Below are 18,803 nucleotides of genomic sequence, written 5' to 3' on the forward strand. Positions count from 1 at the left end.
TGTTTGTATTTCATTTTAGCACCCTTGCCATCTTTGTAGCCTTTTTGTGTGTGAGTGTATGTGTGCCTGTATGTGTGTGTGCACGCGTGTGTGTGTCTGTGTGTGTGTGTGTGTGTGCACACGTGCGTGCGCGTGTGCGCGCACATACATCCAGGTGTGTGTGGAGTGGATATATAACAACATGGCTTTCACAGTGAAATGGAAAGGTTGATCATTCGTGCACCTATTTATTTCTTTACCTGCTTCTGCCTTGTACTTTATTTCATTTCTTACTACTTTTTCTCTTAACTAGAAAGTGGTGTACATTTTGTGCATAATAGTTCACAGTGTATATACAGTGTAATTCAACCATTTTCCTGTATGTTGGCTCTAAGGTTGGCTCAGTAGTTACAATGACTAATTTTGTGGAGGGATAGGTTTTCACATAATGGTGGACTAATTAAGGGTCATTTCCTAGAAATGAGAGTAAAAGTCATTTTGCTGCATATTTCTAAATTCCGCATTCTAGAGCCATGTTCACTTACATTTCTACAAGCACACACACAGAGAGAGAGAGAGAGAGAGAGAGAGAGAGAGAGAGAGGCAGAGAGACAGAGAGACTATTCCTACTGCTTCAGAGAGAGAGAGAGAGAGAGAAAGGCAGAGAGACAGAGAGACTGCTTCAGCACTGTGTTAACATTTACCTATCTAAACATCATTCTATAGATGTAACATAGCAGTTTATCATACATGTACCCTTTTTTTCTATTAAGTTGATAATTGGTTATTGTTTGCCTCTATGAAGGCTATTTTGAAGTATTAATTTTATGTTCAAAGTTGCTAAATCTTTTTAATTGAATCTCAAGGATTTTTCTGGCATACTAATTATATCACATTACATGCAGGTATTTGTAATTCTAATGTCTTTGAGTAATTCTCTTGTGTAATTGTGTTTGCTGTCTCCCTATCTGTACCTCACCTCTTTGTCAAGTAGTAGTAGAGCTAGCAGTTATCTTTGCCTTGTGCCTTACACTTACAGCATTTATATTTAGCATTTATTGATACTTATAGCATTTCTTCATTAAGAGACTCATTTTTAGACTTGATTACAGTTATTTAATCAACCAACAAAATATGGAAGACTTACTTTATGTAAGTTATACACATGATGTTAAACAAAATGTATCTGTGTTGTTTCCAGGCCTGAAGGAAAATGGAAGCCACCTGTAAGATTTAATTTCGTCAACTTGATAGACAGGATGTGGGATTATCTAGCAGACCAGTCAGGGCACGCCTCAGGGATTATCCATATTAGCACAACTGAAGTGAGGAAACACTCCTTAACTTTGAGGGGCAGCATCCCATGAGGCTGGGTTCCCCATGAATTAGGGTTCCTCATGAATTACTGAATTATAACCTTGCAGGACACCAGTATTTGGTGCTCTTTGCTTCACAGCTGGATGCCTCCCACTCCTGTCAGCAGGATTTTCCTGCAGTGGCACACTGGACCCTCAGACTGCGAGCCACAGCAAACCCTTCTTCAAGTCTCTTCTTGTTGACGATTTTGTCATAGCAACGAGAAGGGTACCTAATACACATGCTTTAAAGTCTTCCCCTGACTCCCAAACAAACAACCGTATTTGACTCTGCATCTCACAGCACCACCAGATGGAGCACCATGGCCCTCACATCACGTGGCCATCAAGACATAAACTAAGCTCTAGTTAAAGGTGCTCCTGATGCAAGCTGAAGACAGGGACAGAGGCAGCTTAACCAGCACCAGAAGAACAAGTCAAGTGCTTGGCAAACACAAAACCAACTCCTGGTTGGTTTGCTAGTTTGTTTATTCGTGGGCTTTTTGTTTCATTTTGTTTGTTTGTTTTCTCCTTTTTTCCCTCTTACTGCTTTTCTGTTTTGGGTGTTTTGTTTTTTGTCTATATTTTGAGAAAGAATGTAAAATTGAGTAGGTAGAGTGGTGGGAGTAATTAGAGGAAGGGAAAACATAATAAAAATACATTGTGTGAAAAATGTTAAAGAAAAAATAAAATGCAACAGTTTTGAAAAAAAGGAAAAAAAAAAGTAGGAGTAATTCTGAAGACTTAGAGCACAAATAGGTCCTAGTAAGAAATCCCCAATACCAAGCTTAAAATGTTAGCACAGGTTTGGATGCCCTAGTTCTAGCTTACCTTAAATGTTCAGGAAGGACGAGGATGGAAAGCGTAGAGAAGTCTGCTTTGGGACAAACATCAAATACACAAGCAGGGTGTGGTTCCTCTTAGATTCGGCCCCAAAGCGAAAGAAGGAAATGAAAGGGAAAGTTTAGGATCCAGTATGAAGGAAGGAGAATTACAGCCAGCACCTCCTCCATGAGTGGTGTCCATAAATGAAACTGCACAGAGAGCAGAGCTGTCAGAAGAGGGAGCTCTCAGGCTAGGAACCTGGTTTATAGGATGATAAGGTGGTCATAGCCATGCAGAACTACAGGAAAGAGAGTGTGTGGACATCCTCACTGAGAGTCACAGACTTAACAACTGTGTTCCTTTTTGGAGTAATATCTTCAAACAACACTTAAGACAAATGAAAACCAAGTTGGATCAGAAATACTAAAATTAAAAAGAAAAGAAGAAATGGGTATTGATTGACTTCAAGATTGTATTAGAAACGAAGTCTGAACGACAGGATGTAGAAGGGAGGATGACTGCGTGTAACGATGGAGTCGAGACTGCAGCGAAGTCGAGGGAGGCAGAGAGCTCTAGTGGGTGAGGCTGAGCCCCAGAAGACCAACAGTGCAGGGAGAGAGTGAGCGACTCAGAAGACAAGAGAAGGAGGTGCAGCGTGGGACTACTGGGAGAACCTCAGGAAAAGCCAACCACCCAAACTAATACCTGAAATTAGAATAGAAAAAGAAACCTAAATAGGGAAAAAAACAAAACAAAACAACCCTTCACTCTTCATCTTAAAAGGGCCTATAAGATACCAGGGACTATTAACCCAGAAAAGTCCAAAGAACAGCTTAATAAAACTGTTAAAATTACAGACCAAACCAAAAACGTCTTACGAGCTCCAGACTCACAAAAGCATGTGCATTAAACTTACTGGAGTTGTCCCAATAGATTGAAAAGCCAGGCCACATAAAGCCACGTTTCAGCACCCTGAAGGTATACAAACCAGGTATGGTACCCATTCCCTCTCCAAGCATCAAGGCTATAGCAAGCAGTGAGGAAGGTGAAGGATTCAGAGGGCGTGTGCTGCACGTGTGCATGGATGTCCCACAGGGGAGCTCTCGTCTCGTTCTGGCTGAGTAGGAAAGCTGCCCTGGACAGATAAGGATGTCCTGTGTACAGATCGGAGCTGAGATCAAAACTACACTGTAAGTAGAGGTGTATTTGATGGCCAGGGTTTGTTCTGAAAAAAATGGAGCTGATCAAAGTAACAAAGAATGAGGACTTACTGTAGGAGCTGACTGACCAGTCTGCAAGGGGCTGTTGCTTCTGTTTAGTATCTCAGTGGCAGATGGAGCCATGGATACAGAAAGACAAAGGAAAGAAGGACAAACTAGAATCCTTGTAGGCTCTGCTTTATTTAATGTGACTAGCAAGTGCTCTTTATTGTGGAGCAACACATTTCTGGACCATAGGGTAGAGAAGCTGGGGTTCCCTGGGGTCCCTTCTGAGTCTGCTGAGGCTTTGTGTGTCCTTTGTGTCTAGCCTGGCTTACTCCCTTCAGCTGTGTCTCATACGGAATATAATCCAGCCTCCTATAACTAGATGACCCCATGCATGTCTGCATATTTACTCATGTGAGTAATGTACTGTATTATGTATATAGATTACATCCCGCATGTTTCCCTATGGGACATAATTGTGAAGAGTGATATTGCTAATTTCTTTTGAAATTTAGAGGTTTTTTTTTTTTTAATTTATGGTTAAATTGGGTGAGAGTTCACTGTTGTACTGAGTACTGTTAAATTCCTTACACAGATTGTCCCTTAATTCACTTAACCTAGGGAGTCATTCATGATGTTTCCCCATCCCACAAGTGAGAAAACTGATAAAAGGTGAGCAGTTTGGCCAAAGTCTCAAATCCTTCCCACTTCTGCCCACTCCTACCCTTCCACTTCCCAGGCATCTATCTGCTCCTCAGGATTTTCCAAGATATCCTTGGTTGTTTAGTTGTTGCTTCTCAGCAGTTTGATCGTGAGCTGTCAAGGCATGTTTTCCTCTGTTGGGTCTTAGATGCTATGCTGGCCTGAAGTTACGTATACTAATTCCTTAGCTAGAATGAGAACATTAGGCATTAATCAATGTTTGTTTTGCCCTGATTTCTTCTCTTTTCCTTTTGGATTCTTGTAACTCCTTAGATGCTCTAAGCTGATCCCAAGTTGCCTGAAGAAGTGTCTCTTTTCACTCAGTCTCCCAGTGTCCTTTCTCTGATGTTACCTCAGGGCTCCTGGCCTTTTCCTCTGCCACCAGTTTGCTAGTGAGCTCATTCAGTTTCTTCGTTTCAAGTAGGTGTTTTCAGCTCTGACATCTTCATTTAGTTTTTCTTTTATGGTCTTATCTGTTTGCTTATATTTCCTGTCTTTTCATTCATTTCATTTGTATTTTTCTTTTACTTAATGAAACATGATTTTATAGCTGCTTCAAGTCTCTGCTGATTGAAATTATTTTGGCATCAATATCTTGTTTATTTTTCCTTTGATGATTAATCATATACCCTTCTTTATGGTGTTTGTTTAAGGCAGGATCTTACTGTGACTCTGAATGACTGGGCACTGGTTTCAGGTTATATATAAGACATTGTATATAGTATACAGTTGTATACATTGTATACAGTAATTTCAGACTATATACAAGATATTGGAACTTTGTGATATGTGGAACTTGGGTTCTATTGAAGTCCTGATAGATAAATTTAGTTTTGTTTTAGTAGACATTTAGCACGGTTACTTCTGATTATAAGTTCCCATCTTATAGGGCCCACCTCCAGCAGGAAGACAGGACATCAAGTGAGGGATGGGGTTGCCATTCCACAGTCACACCTCTGACCCATAATTGTTTCTGTCTGAAAGAATTACAGGGGTGGAAATGGAGAGGAACCTGAGGAAAAGAAGGTCCAGCAATAGGCCCAAAGTGGGATCCAGCTCAAGGGGTGGTCCCAAGGCCTGACACTATTAGTGAGGCTATGGAGCACTCACAAAAAGGGACCTAGCATGTCTGCCCTCTGAAAGACCCAACAAGCAGCTGAAAGAGTCAGATGTAGTTATTTGCACCCAACCAATGGACAGAAGTAATAACCCCTGTTGTTGAATTAGGGAAGGCTGAAAGAAGCTGAGGAGAAGGGAGATTTTGTAGAAGGACCAGCAGTCTTAATTAATCTGGACCCCGGAGATCTCTCAAACACTGGACCACCAAACAGACAGTATACACCACCTGATACGAGGCCCCCAACACACATACAGTAGAGGGCTTCCAGGTCTGTGTTCATTCAGAGATGAAACACCAAATCCTCAAGAGACTGAAGGCCTCAGGGAGTTTAGAGGTCAGGTGGAGTGGGGGTGGGGGCATCCATGTGGAGATGGGGGATGGGGGTGGGGGCATCCATGTGGAGATGGGGGATGAGGGTGGGGGCATCCATGTGGAGATGGGGGATGGGGGTGGGGAGGAGGTGTGGGATGTGGAACAGTTGGAGTGTGGATGGGGGGAATGGAATATGGAGTGTAAAAAATGAATTACAAATAAAATTAAATTTAAAAATATATTTATTTTTAATGTATGCGCATTGGTCGTGTGTGTGTGTGTGTGTGTGTGTGTGTGTGTGTGTGTGTGTGTGTATGTGACTGTGTGTGTGTGCGCGCGTGTGTGTGCGCACGCACACCACATGAATGCAATGCTTCCAAGACAAGAAGAGAGCACTGAATACTCTGAACCTGGAGTTGCAGATGGTTGTGAGTCACCATATAAGTGCCAGGTACCCAACCTATGTCCTCTATGAGAGAAGTAAGCTCCTAACCACTGCACCACCCCTCCAGCCCCTCTGCCCATCTTCTCTACTCAGTAATTCAGTTCTTAGTGCTCAGAATTTGCTATGCATTGTTGGTCTTGCCTTATGTATGTGTAGTTTGGAGACATGTGAGTTGAGACAATAGTATTTTCACTGTTTCTCCACACTCTGGCTTCCCTGGTTCTCTGACCAGAATGCAGTGGGGTTTCAGTTGGAGTGTTAGCCACTCGAGTGGCTTCAGCTGACAGCAGAGCTTTTACCTTGGTAACACTGGCCCTACCTTCTGTGGTGCGCCTCCCTTGGTTGAGTCCTTCCATTTTCTTTAAAAGTTTTACCTGAAAATGTAGAGTTCTAATCCTACCCATGAATGTGATCCTGTGTTTATGTTAAAATCAAGATTGTCTGAGATTTAGATTGATTAGTTTTGTATATACTTCTTTAAATACAATTAAATACATTAATCTAGTTGTTTTTTTAATCTATAGGTTTTTTATATTAATAAGCGAGCTCTAGTGTATGGATAATTATTTTCAGATTTTCCTAATGTCTAACATGCACATCCCCTTTTCAGATGGCCTTCTGATTGTCGGTGTTCACTCGGCTAAGTTTCCCAATGAGAAGGTCCTGGACAACATCAAGAGTGCTGTCCTCAGATACAACATCACCCACCCTGTGGTTAACGATGCAGATGCCAGCCTTTGGCAGGAGCTTGAAGTCTCTTGCTGGCCAACACTGGTCATACTGGGACCCCGTGGAAACCTGCTGTTTTCTTTGATTGGAGAGGGACACAGAGATAAACTATTTTCATATACGTCTATTGCTTTAAAGTATTACAAAGACAGGGGACAGATCAGAGATGGAAAAATTGGAATAAAACTCTTCAAAGAGTCTCTGCCACCTTCACCATTGCTGTTCCCTGGCAAAGTAGCAGTGGACCATGCTACTGGTCGACTTGTGGTGGCAGACACAGGGCACCATAGGATCTTGGTCATCCAGAAGAATGGGCGCATTCAGAGCAGCATTGGAGGTAAGGTTTGCTCCTGCTCATGCTGTTTATTGATGAGTCTGTCATATCTTTCCGGTTTAAAAATAGCTCAAGTGTATATACAAAGGCAGCCCGAATTGCCCTGTGACTTTATCACCGAGTTATTTTGTTATTTAGTCTGTGTGTCTGAGTTAACCTCCCCGTCCTCTTCAGAGCAAACAAAACCCAGAAGCTTCACGTCAAAAGGAGATCATTATGTTATATCATCTCTTAGGTGTATTTGTGTGCTTCATCCTGTTCTTCAATAGAAGGGTCACATTTATTTGTTCACGGAAATATATACCAAGATTTTAGGTCAATGACATTTTAAATTCGAGTTTCATATTTTCTTCTATAACAAAATATGTCCATATAGTTTTCAAGACAAGAACTCAGGACAGTGAGCAAGAAACCTGATATTTACACTGTAAAGTAAACAGGCTAGGGTTTGTACATCCTCTTACTTCTCTCTTGTTTCACCCTTAAGAACCCCTCCCCTTTCCATGCAAGCCCAGGCCATCTCCTTTCATAGCTCCCTGCCTTAGATGAGAACACGCCTCTAGTTTCTATCTGCACGATCAGTAAAATCCCCCAAGTACAGTCATACTAATCTGCTTATCTGGGCTGAACTGACACAGCAAATTAGACAGAGGGAAAGCCACCCCTTGTATATAGCCAATCCCACTTGATAGCATAGGACACACTTTACCTGTGGAAGTAGATTAAACATGGTCCTAAGCTATTGCTCATTGTGTGTGCTGAGATGTTCTCATCTCTTATGTCATTGTTTATGGTTTTTATTAGAGTATGTGCTGTTTTGTGAAGCTTGTTTGTTTGGGCTACTTGATATTTTCAGTTTAACAGTTATGACAGTTATTATTTGAAAAATGTCTTGAATTTAACTGGTTTTGGCTTTGTGATTTTGGTGTATATACATGCTTATGTGAGTCTGTGTGCTGATACATGCATAGAAGCCACCTTACCTTTTGAAACGGTCTTTCAGTGAACCTGAAGCCTATTGACTTGGCCAGGCTTGCTAAGCACTGAGCTCCAGAGATTTGCTTGCTTTGTCCCTCTAGATGCAACACAGGGCGTTGTTGTTGCTCTTATTAAGACAGGGTCTAACTGTGAAGTCCTAGGTGGCCTGGAACTCTCTATGTAGACCAGCTTGGCCTCAACTCACACAGATGTGCCTGCCAGGAGTAAAGGCATGTGCTGCCACGCTTGGCTTTCTGTGTATGCTGGCAATCCTTATGATTGCACAACAGGCACATTGCCAGCTGAGCCATCTTCTCACCCAGATTTCAATATGCTATAACGTGCGAAGTGATGTAGGTAAGTGCTCTTCTTCGTAACAGGGTCTTACATATACTTCTGGTTGTCCTATAGCACTTTGTGTAGCTCAGGCTGCTCTGGAACTCAGAGATAGACCTGCCTCTGCCTCTTGAACGGGATTAAAAGCATGTGCCTCTGTACCCAGCCCAACAATGTTCTTTTTTAACAAAAACCATCAGCAAATGGTATTCTCAAGTGTGCCTCTAAGAATACTGCCAACTCTTAACATACTCATTAACTTGATGGTTTTTAGACAGTCTGTCTCTAGCTCAGGCTGGCCTGGACCTCACTGTGTCCCAGACTCACCTTGAATTCACAGCCATCTTCCTGCCTCCAAAGTGCTGATATTACAAGAATATGCCACCATAGCCACCTAATATTATTTGTTACATTTATTTATTTGTTTCTTTGTTTGTTTGTTGTGCGTTGGGGAAAAGAAGGGTGCTTGTGTGTCCTGGGATAGTCAGAAGACAACTCTTAGGAGTCAGCTCTTTCCTTCCATCGTTAAGGTTAGAGTCAGACTCCAGCTGTCAGGATTGGAAACAGGCTCATTTACTTGTAGAGCCAACTTGCTAGTCTCCAGCTAAGTTTTAAAAAAGAATTCTTTGGTCACATATTTTCAGGAACTCCTGATTTCAAGTGACTTAGCAGATTCAGTGAGTGGTCGTACAGTGTCGTCAGGTTTCTTAGGCAGGCTACTCTGCTGGCGTCTTGTGGAGATTCAGTCGGTGGTCGTACAGTGTCGTCAGGTTTCTTAGGCAGGCTACTCTGCTGGTGTCTTGTGGAGATTCACGTGGTTGCACTGTGCAGCATTTTCAGATCTGCAGTACCAGCCATCAAGCTCGTCCCCCACCCCCTATTCTTTCTGCAGAACTCTTAACATCAGCAACAATAATCGTATTAATAGTAATGGTGGCAAGCCACATCCCTGTCTTAATTCTAAGCACGCTGCCTGCATCTCTTTATCTTCATTCCTATAATACTATGAACCGGGGTATTAGCAGATATTATTCGTTCTATTTTTCAGAAGTAAAACTAAGACATAAAGCATAGACCCAGATCACCAACTAGAGAAAGTAGAGCTGGGAGTTAATGGGACTTGCGTGGGTCCCCTAGCCACTAGGATTAGTCCCTCTTCTCACTGCGTAAGCCAGTGGGCGCTTGCAAAGCTCTGTGAGGTGGGAGTACTGACTCAGAGCCTCTGAGGAGCAGCTCTGTGGATTACTGTGTCACACTGTGCCTGCTTGGAGCTAGGGTGTTCAGAACTTGAGAGGCCATCTATTAGGCCATAGTCACTCTGCCTGTCTTCAAGTACACATGGCTTGTTGCATGGCTTAGTGACAGTGAGACACCGGGTGGGAAGGAGTGTCACCCCACCCCGGGGATCTTGACTCAAGAGTTCAGGATGGCTCTCGAGGTGTAGAGCTATTTACAGCAGTTCGGGTGTGAGTATTTTTCTGGGGAAGGAGGTATATATAATTTTGTTTTATAGTCAAACGAGTCTGTGGTCCAAAATTGTTTTTTAAAAAACAATCGTTTTTTTTTTAAACAATCCCTTTCAGGGCTAGAGAGATGGCGTAGTGGTTACGAGCCCTTGTTCTTTCAGAGGACCTGGGTTCCATTCCTAGCACCCATGTGGCAGTTCACAGGCATCTGTTACTGCAGCTCCAGGAGCTCTAATGATCCTCTGACTTCTGTGGGAGTCAGCACACATGGTGCTTATCATACATACACGCAGGCAACACATACATAAAATAAACCACGTTTTAAAAACTATCCTTTTAGCTGCTGAACGGTTAGTGATATTTTAAACATTCTAGTATAGGTAGCCGGTATTTAAAAAGCTTTAAAAATTATTTTCTGCTATATATGCTACTGAAGTACACTAAGAACTATTACAGTATAAGTCCTGTCATTACCCAATATAGATAGAAACAGAGATAGAGGAAAATACCAAACATTTTTATTTTAAAATTTTTAATGATTTAATATTTTTATGTGTATGATGTTTTCCCTGCACGTATGTCTGTGCACCATGTGTGTATAGTGTAGTATACACTGGCCCCAAAGCCCAGAAGAGGGCATCATATCCTGCAGGGACTAGTGTTTGTGAGCTGCCATGTGGGTGCTGGGAGTTGAATTCAGTCCTCTAAAAAAAGAGCCAGGACTCTTAACTGCTGAGCCATCTGCCCACCCCATATTTTCGTTTTAAAATAGAAATACTGAAATACTGTGCTATTTATTTTTTTTAAATCCCAGCATTAAATGCAAGGGTTTTTTTGTTTTGTTTTGTTTTGTTTTGTTTGTTTGTTTGTTTTTCAAGACAGGGTTTTTCTGTGTAGCTCTGGCTGTCCTGGAACTCACTCTGTAGACCAGGCTGGCCTCGACCTCAGAAATCCGTCTGCCTCTGCCTCCCAAGTGCTGGAATTAAAGGCATGCGCCACCATTGCCCAGCAAAATGCAAATTTTAAAGTCATTTATTTGGAAGATATTATTTTGAAGTTGCTTTTTTAGTGTGGGAAAAAAAAAATCTCACGACTGTCTTGTCTTTTAGGACCTAACCCTGGAAGGAAAGATGGGATGTTTTCAGAGTCGTCTTTTAATTCTCCACAGGGTGTAGCTATAGCAGATAATGTCATCTATGTGGCCGACACTGAGAACCACCTTATAAGAAAGGTAATCTTCATTTTAAGTTAAAGTTTTAACAGTTCCAGTCAAGATACCTGATGTTTATCAGGAGTCCGGGGTCATCCTTGGTTACATACAAGTTGGAGGCTAGGCTGGGCTAATGAGACCTGTATTAAGGAAGAAGAAAGGGTGGAAGGGAGGGAGGGAAGGAGAGAGGGAGGGAAAGGAAAAAATACATTAAGGTTTCAGAGAAACTCTCTGTCAATATACTCCTGTACAAATTTGGACTTCAAAGACTATTTCTAGAGAATTTTTGTAAACAAATGGAATTTATTAAACAGTGTTTTGTATGCTTCATTTATTCTGTTTTAGTCACAGAAATGATATGACTATCATATTCCATTATAGATAAACCTAGCTATCTTAAACATTTCCTACCAATACTGATTTTGACTATAGTCTACTGATCATTAAATTATTGTCAATTTGGACAATAACTAATCAAAGTGCATATGATCTCCCGTGTTAAGTAATCACAGCATTGACATTTATCTTTATCTGACAAAGTTACCACATATCACACATATAATAGCAAGTGTGAGGCTAGAGTGTGTAACGCAACCTTAGTAAAGGCCCTGTGCTTTCTCTGCTGCTGAGCAGGATCTGGCTGGTTAGATGTGCAATAGATATTTGTTAAGGAAGAATATTACAAGTTTTTATATATATATATATATATATGTATATGTATATGTATATATATATATATATATACACATACATACATATATATATACACACACACATAAACTTAATGAAACATTTCTTGTGCAAATTTATTTTTATAAATACATTTTGTGATTAAAGAATTAAAGGGGATGTGGGGTTTTTTTGTTGTTTCTTTGTGTGTTTTAGTCTTGGGAACTTTCTAGACACTTAAATATGCTGATATACTCTTGTCAAGTTAGGGAGTGCACTTATTTGGTCACTAAGCCCTATTTTATGTGAACGTTGTTAACATGGCTGTGTGTAGGTTACAGAAAAATGCTGTGGTTTTAATTACTGAGCTCTTAAAAGTTGGTTCTTCTGAATAATTTTTAAAATTTAACTTATTTTTTTTCCTCCATGAGGTAGTATGTGGGTAATTCACTCCTTCCTACTACCAGGAAATGAGAGGGACAGATTAAATATGTGCATGACAAGTCCTCTCTAGCCAGCCTTCTATGACACTGTGTTCAGATACTCAGTATGTTCTGTTGGAATTAGTCACATATTGAAAGCAAAAGTAACAGGCATTGAATAAAAGATGTACTAAACTTCTTATAGATAGACCTGGAAGCTGAGAAGGTGACCACTGTGGCTGGTGTCGGTATTCAAGGGACAGATACAGAAGGGGGCGAGGAGGGAGACAAGCAGCCCATCAGCTCCCCGTGGGACGTTGCGCTTGGGACCTCAGGTATGGAGCTGAACAGAACATGCTGCTGATGAAAATGAGGTCTTTAAAACATTCTTTTCTGCTGAGCAGTGGTGGCACATGCCTTTAATCCCACTTCGAAGTCAAAGGCAGGCAGATTTTTGGGTTTGAGGTCAGCCTGGTCTACAAAGCGAGTTCCAGGACTGCCAGAGCTACACAGAGAAACCTTTCTGTTTCAAAAACACCCCAAACAAAAAAATAAACAAAGCAAAAAAAAAAAAAAAAAAAAAAAAGAAATCTTATCTAATTCTTTAATTACAAATAATCTTGAAATGTTTAATTATGTAGTTTGTTTTGTATGTTTGTACTTATGGCTTGGAGTTTGCTCATTGTTTAGAGCAAAGGCAACCATAATATATACAAATAGAATACATTATATGCAGCATTTCATTATACTTTACAAAGAAAGATAAAAATGTCTGCTTAGCTGGCTCACGCATGGATCAGTACTCAGTGTGCGCTAAACTCTAAACAATTTCTCCTGCCCTGCACCTTCCAGTTGATGTAGTTTTACACATGTGGTTTCATGAGTTAAGTAACACTTAATATTTTTCTTACTCTAGGTGAAAAAGAAACAGTTTTCACTCTTTTAAAAAAAAAAAGTCCAAATATGGAAATAGGATAGCATCTTTTGATTAATTAAAAAATATTACTGTAAAGAGTTAGGCAGATGCTGATAATAAATGAGACATGCTATCTTTGTGCCATATTGCCCATATGAACATACTAAAAGAAACACCAGTATTCTTATCATTGGTCCTCAATGCTGAAGTGGTTTTATCTGTATCTAATATCAGACATAAAAAAAGTAGAGTCCATGGGGACTAGAATTTGGAGCTGAGTGGTCCATGTGATCTTCGTGGTGTATTCTGAGGACTTCACATTGAGAATTCTTGCTCTGCTGTGCTAGTGCTGTCTCAGAGAGAGGGGAAGCAATGCTTTATGTGTAAGATTCATGGGATCTAAGAACAAAAAAGAAACACGGATCACACAGGCTTAAGGTCAAAGTCAGGGGACAGGGATCTATACTTTACCCACCATGAGGCTGTGGAAAGCATGTGGATATAGATAAATACAGAGCCAGAATGTTCAACGTACAGCATTTCTATCAAAATTTGCCTGGCTTAAAGTTACAATGTACTTTATCGAGCTAGATAAACATAATGACCAAGGAATATTTAACGTTTCATCCAGGCGCTTTCCCAGTTACTCCTCATGGTGTTGCTGGTTGTTTACCTTTGTGGTGAGAATACATCCATCTTACCCCTTAAGAGAAGTCCTAACTTTATTGACAAATATTGCCGGGTGTGGTGGCGCACGCCTTTAATCTCAGCATTCCGGAGGCAGAGGCAGGAGGATTTCTGAGTTCGAGGCCAGCCTGGTCTACAGAGTGAGTTCCAGGACATCCAGAGCTACACAGAGAAACCCTGTCTCGAAAAACCAAAAAAAAAAAAAAAAAAAGACAACTATTATTAAGTTCTAAGTCAGGTGATATGTCTTTGAAGAGATACATCTTTATTAACCCTAGCTTTCAAGTCCTGCTTTAACTCAGCTCCTGTCTCTGCACTTAACCTAATTCTGTGACTATCTTGTTGTGGTTTGAATGAGGTCTTCATAAAGTGGCACCTGAATGCTCAGTTCCCTGTGGGTAGAACTGTTTGGGAAAGATTAGGAGGCATGGCCTTATTGGAGGAGGTGCCAGTGGGGATAAGGCTTGAGGTGCCCTTCCCACTTTGCACTCACTCTGTCCCCCGACCCCACCCCACCCCTCTTTCTGCCTCCTGCTTTTGGATCAGAAGTAAACACTGAGTTGCTGGTTCAGCACCATGCCTGTCTGCCTCTGCTGCACCTGCTATGATAGCTACAGACTTTAATCTTCTGGAACTGTAATGTAAGCCAGGCCCTCTTCTCCTCAGTAAATTCTCCCGCTATAAGTTACTGTGGTCATGGTGCGCCTTCACAGCAATAGAAAAGTAAAACAGGCATATCATCACTCCAGCAGGTGGGCACTACGTATTCCTGAGCTCAAAGGGTGTGGTATGAATGCCCCTTGAAGGCCTGCCTGCTCTGGGTGGTCATGCTGTCTCTAGAGTTATCTGGGAGCTAATCTGGGTGTCTGTAAGTCTTTGCTATGTAGACTTTACAAAATGGCTACAAGTTGGGCAGTGGTGTTTCATACCTTTAATCCCAGCACTTGGGAGGCAGAGGCAGGTGGGTTTCTCAGTTCAAGGCTAGCCTGGTCTACAGAGTGAGTTCCAGGACAGCCAGGGCTACACAGAGAAACCCTGTCTCGAAAAAAAACAAAAACAGAAAACAAAAAACAAAAAATAAATAAATAAATAAATAAATAAATAAATAAAATGGCTATAAAGTACTAAGTAGCCCCAGAAATCTTATTTAACATTAGGGACAATTGTTTGGATTTTTATAAGACTTTCAAAGTGATAAGTAACCCAAAACATCTTCGTAACTAAAGCTTTGAATTACTTTAGAGTCCTAACCGATATTAGTGTATAATTCTTTGACAACTGGATCTAGGATTAGATTAATTATTCTTACTAAATTCTTATGTGCTTGATGCCACTTAAAATATCTCTACTGAAAAATATATATAGTATTTACATTTACATGTGCATGTTTATTTCATGTTACTTATAAAGCCAAAATACAGCCCCATTGGGAGACTTTTTGATGCTTGAGTTTTTTACTTTAAAATGACATCTGACTGTGTACTAGAGAATTTTTTTTCTTGTAATCTGAATAGCTATGGTGTTTTCCTAAAGACCAGGTTGTTTACATTTTTTTCAGATTTCATTTAGGCTCTGGACTGGATTTTGACTATGATTTCTATTCGTGTTGTTGGATTGATCCCTAGGGAATTTAGAGACAATTTATCTTCAACACAGTGTGATGCCACATGACCTATTTTGTAATATTAGGGCACTCACACCTTTCTTTTGTAATCTTACTGGTCTTTAACTTTCTTATTCTAAGTTTTATGTCATTAAGTTTGATCATTTGTAAAACTGAAGTAGATGGAGAGCCAGTTGAGCCTAATTGTAGATCTCGCCCAGCAGTTCTCAACCTTCCTAACGCTGCAGCCCTTCAACACAGTTCCCTAGCCATAGAATTATTTCATTGCTACTGTAATTTTGCTGTTGTTATGAATCTTAATGAAATATCGGTAGGAACCATCTTTCATGCCATTTCAGTCCTGTTTGTATTTAAGTTATAAGCTTATGTCACTGGCTCAAGCAGATGTTAGGGTAAATACTTGAAAGTTTCAGCAGTCCGGGAAAGTGGTTCTTCTTAAGCTCTTGTTCTAATGTTTCAAAATTTTTATAGAACTTTGTTAAATTTCATCATAATTCATGATAGTGAGAAGACAGGATTATAGGAAAAAACATGAAAAATGGGTTGCTTCGTAATATCTTTAAATAGTAGATTCTGTCCAGTGTACAACAGTGGAACACACTACCCAGAACTACAGGCAAGCATCAGGAGTGTACGAAAGGAACCTCTGTTGAGTTTTGTGTAGAAGTTAAGATACATGAAGCATTGGAAGATGCATCCACACAGATTTAAACTTAGAAAGAAATGAAAAAGATAAAATTATACACTAGTGGCTTCTGAAAAGAGAGGGTACAAGCGATCATAGAGGCTCACTTAGAGTACTCACTCAGATGCGGCTGCTGCTGCTCAGGCTTGTACATGCCTGTGCAGATAGGGTTTAGTTACATTACTCTGTCACGTGGAGAGGTGAGTAAAGCGAATGGCAGGTTACAGAGGTGATAACCGTTGACTGTGCACTTGACCGAGAAGTTCAGCTTGGGGAAAAACATAGACTTAAGGGGCTGGTGAGGTGGCTCAGCAGTTAAGAGCACTGGCTGTTCTTCCAGAGATCCTGAGTTCAAATCCCAGCAATCACATGGTGTTTCATGACCCTCTATAAAAAAGATTTGGCCATGTAGGTATACATGCAGACAGCACTCATACAGAAGAAAAGAAATAGACTGAAAAATGCTTAGTTATTCTAAATATATTTGTAATTTGTAAATAGGTGTATTTTTAAATACACCTGTACATTTGACTTAATTATACAATTGCTGCAATCAAGTAAAAATAATTAGCAAAGTGGATTTTACAAAAGTAAATTTCATCTTATCACTTTAAATATGATAACTTCTCTGTGAGATAGTGGTGTCTATGATGGATTCATCTTTTACCGACTTTTTTTTTACCACGTTTCTAAAAGGTATCTCTCTCCTCTCTTGATGCTACTGATGCCAGACAATAGCCTGTAGTGTGTTTTATCGTAGAGGTCAGAGCCTGCCAGTCCTGAGTGCTTCAGACGGCCCCTGGTTCAGAATGAGTTACAGAAAGGACGCTGTGCTTAAATCCTGTTAACCTTCCTTGACTCTGGAGTCAGCATTTTCCTTAGATTCAAACTCACTTTTCTTACATCACCTTTGTTTGTTTTTTTTTAAGATTTATTTATTTGTTATATGTGAGTACACTATAGCTGTCTTCTGACACTCCAGAAGAGGGAGTCAGATCTCATTACAGATGGTTGTGAGCCATCATGTGGCTACTGGGACTTGAACTCAGGACCTCTGGAAGAGCAGTCAGTGCTCTTAACCGCTGAGCCATCTCTCCAGCCCCTCTTACACCACCTTTAATGCCTGGAATCCAGCATGAATGTGCTTAGCTGATAGTTTGTTGACAAAAATATATTTTTTGCACTTATATGCTTAGATGTATCTATCACGTGACATCTATAAAATATCAGTAGGTATTTTTGTTTTAAATGTAATCCAGTGATGCAGGCATGTTTAAAGGGATTTATGCATTGTAGCCTGTGTACTTTTATTTTGAAAAACAGCTGTACTTTTATATCTAAAATTTGATAGAAGATTCTTTTTATAGAATAACAGTATTTTATATAAAATACTCTGATGATGCTTTCCCTCCCCCGGCTTCTCCTGCGTCCTCCTCAGCACCCCAGCTCCACTCCCTTTCTCTTCCTTCTCTTTAAAAAAACAACAAACAAACGACACACAATCATATTAATAACCCACAAAATCAGAAATCATGTTATAGACAAAAGACTAATTAAAGACCAAAGGAGAAAAAATCCCAAACAAAGCAAATGAGACATAAGAAGTCTATGAGGTTGTTTTGTGTTGGGCATCTGCTGCAGAGCATGGTGCCCACCCTCAAGTGTAGTTTGCATATCCATGAGACTCCATTGGAGAAAACTCCTTAGCTTCCTTAGCAAGGCTCAGGTGCCGATGGCTTCTTAGCTAGGGCTGTGAGCTCCATGTCTGCTTCCCCCTCAGTGCTGGGCCCCATCTGGTTTGAACCTGTACAGGTCCTGTTCTGCACTGTCCCTGTGAATTCCTATGTGCATCAGTCCTGTTGGTCTAGAGGACAGTGTTCCCTGGAGTCACACATCCCTCCATCTCACCTCTCTGGCTCTTACAATTTACCTTCTCCGCAGCAGAAATCCCTGAGGGCTGAAGGGAGGGTCTCATGAAGAATTCCATTCTGGACGGAGTGCTCCACAGTCTCTTACTCTGCATATTGTTGTGGTGCTCTGTGTTAGTTCCCATCGATTGCAGGAGGAGGCTTCTCTGTCAGAATATTTTTAAACTATCTTGTTTCAAGTTAATGAGGTAAAATTTAGAAACAGCAAATTTTATTCTTGCTACATAGATGTGTGTTTTTAATCAGTGTATACAATCATGTAACTGTGACCACAGTCAGGGTCACCCCAGGAAGTTTCCTGTGGGTCTTTGCTCAGTCTCCCCATGTCACCACACATACTCTAGCCACTGGCAGCAACAGTTTCGTCCTCCTCTGAACAGCTCTTTGTGCCTGACTTCTTCCACTGAGGCTGGTGCTCTGACGTCTTCCACTGAGGCTGGTGCTTTCACCATCCTGTTGGGCTTTGCTGTCTCTCGTTGACCACGTGGAGCTCATCTCAGTTCATTCAGTGTCTCTAGTTGCTAAAAGCTGTAAATACAGTACCACTCCCACTAACATTTCTGGTTTCTGCTTGTGGTAATAATTCACTCGCTTCTCTTGGGTAAATGCCTAGGGATGAAGCTGACAGCCATGTTTCCCCAGTCCCAGCATGTGCTTGAAATCATTGTTCTGCCATAGGCGTGGTTCACGTTTCCTTTAAACCAATTGTCTTAGTTTGGGTTTTACTACTGTGTAGAGACACCAAAATCAAAGCAACTCTTATAAGGGACAGCATTTAATTGGGGCTGTCTTATAGTTTCAGAGGTTGAGTCCATTATCATCATGGCAGGAAGCATGGCAGTGTGCAGGCAGTCATGATGCTGGAAGAGCCAAGAG

At 40.8% G+C, this 18,803-nt stretch overlaps 1 protein-coding gene across 3 annotated transcripts in view; it reads left to right on the forward strand.

The window, feature by feature from the left end:
- Positions 1 to 18,803, forward strand: part of Nhlrc2 (NHL repeat containing 2) — a 55,254-nt gene that overhangs the window by 15,613 nt on the left and 20,838 nt on the right. For 2 of the 3 annotated variants that reach the window (XR_001782612.2, NM_025811.3), the window contains exons 3-5: positions 6,554 to 7,009; positions 10,896 to 11,017; positions 12,293 to 12,422. Coding sequence is in view for 2 of the 3 variants with exons in the window: in NM_025811.3 (NP_080087.1) it covers positions 6,554 to 7,009; positions 10,896 to 11,017; positions 12,293 to 12,422 (708 nt within the window). In the remaining variant the exon portion in view is untranslated. The remainder of the gene's footprint in view (positions 1 to 6,553; positions 7,010 to 10,895; positions 11,018 to 12,292; positions 12,423 to 18,803) is intronic. The other variant, XM_006527267.4, reaches the window with a different exon arrangement.

The sequence above is a fragment of the Mus musculus genome, chromosome 19, assembly GCF_000001635.26.
Source record: "Mus musculus strain C57BL/6J chromosome 19, GRCm38.p6 C57BL/6J".
Taxonomy (NCBI): Eukaryota; Metazoa; Chordata; class Mammalia; order Rodentia; family Muridae; genus Mus; species Mus musculus.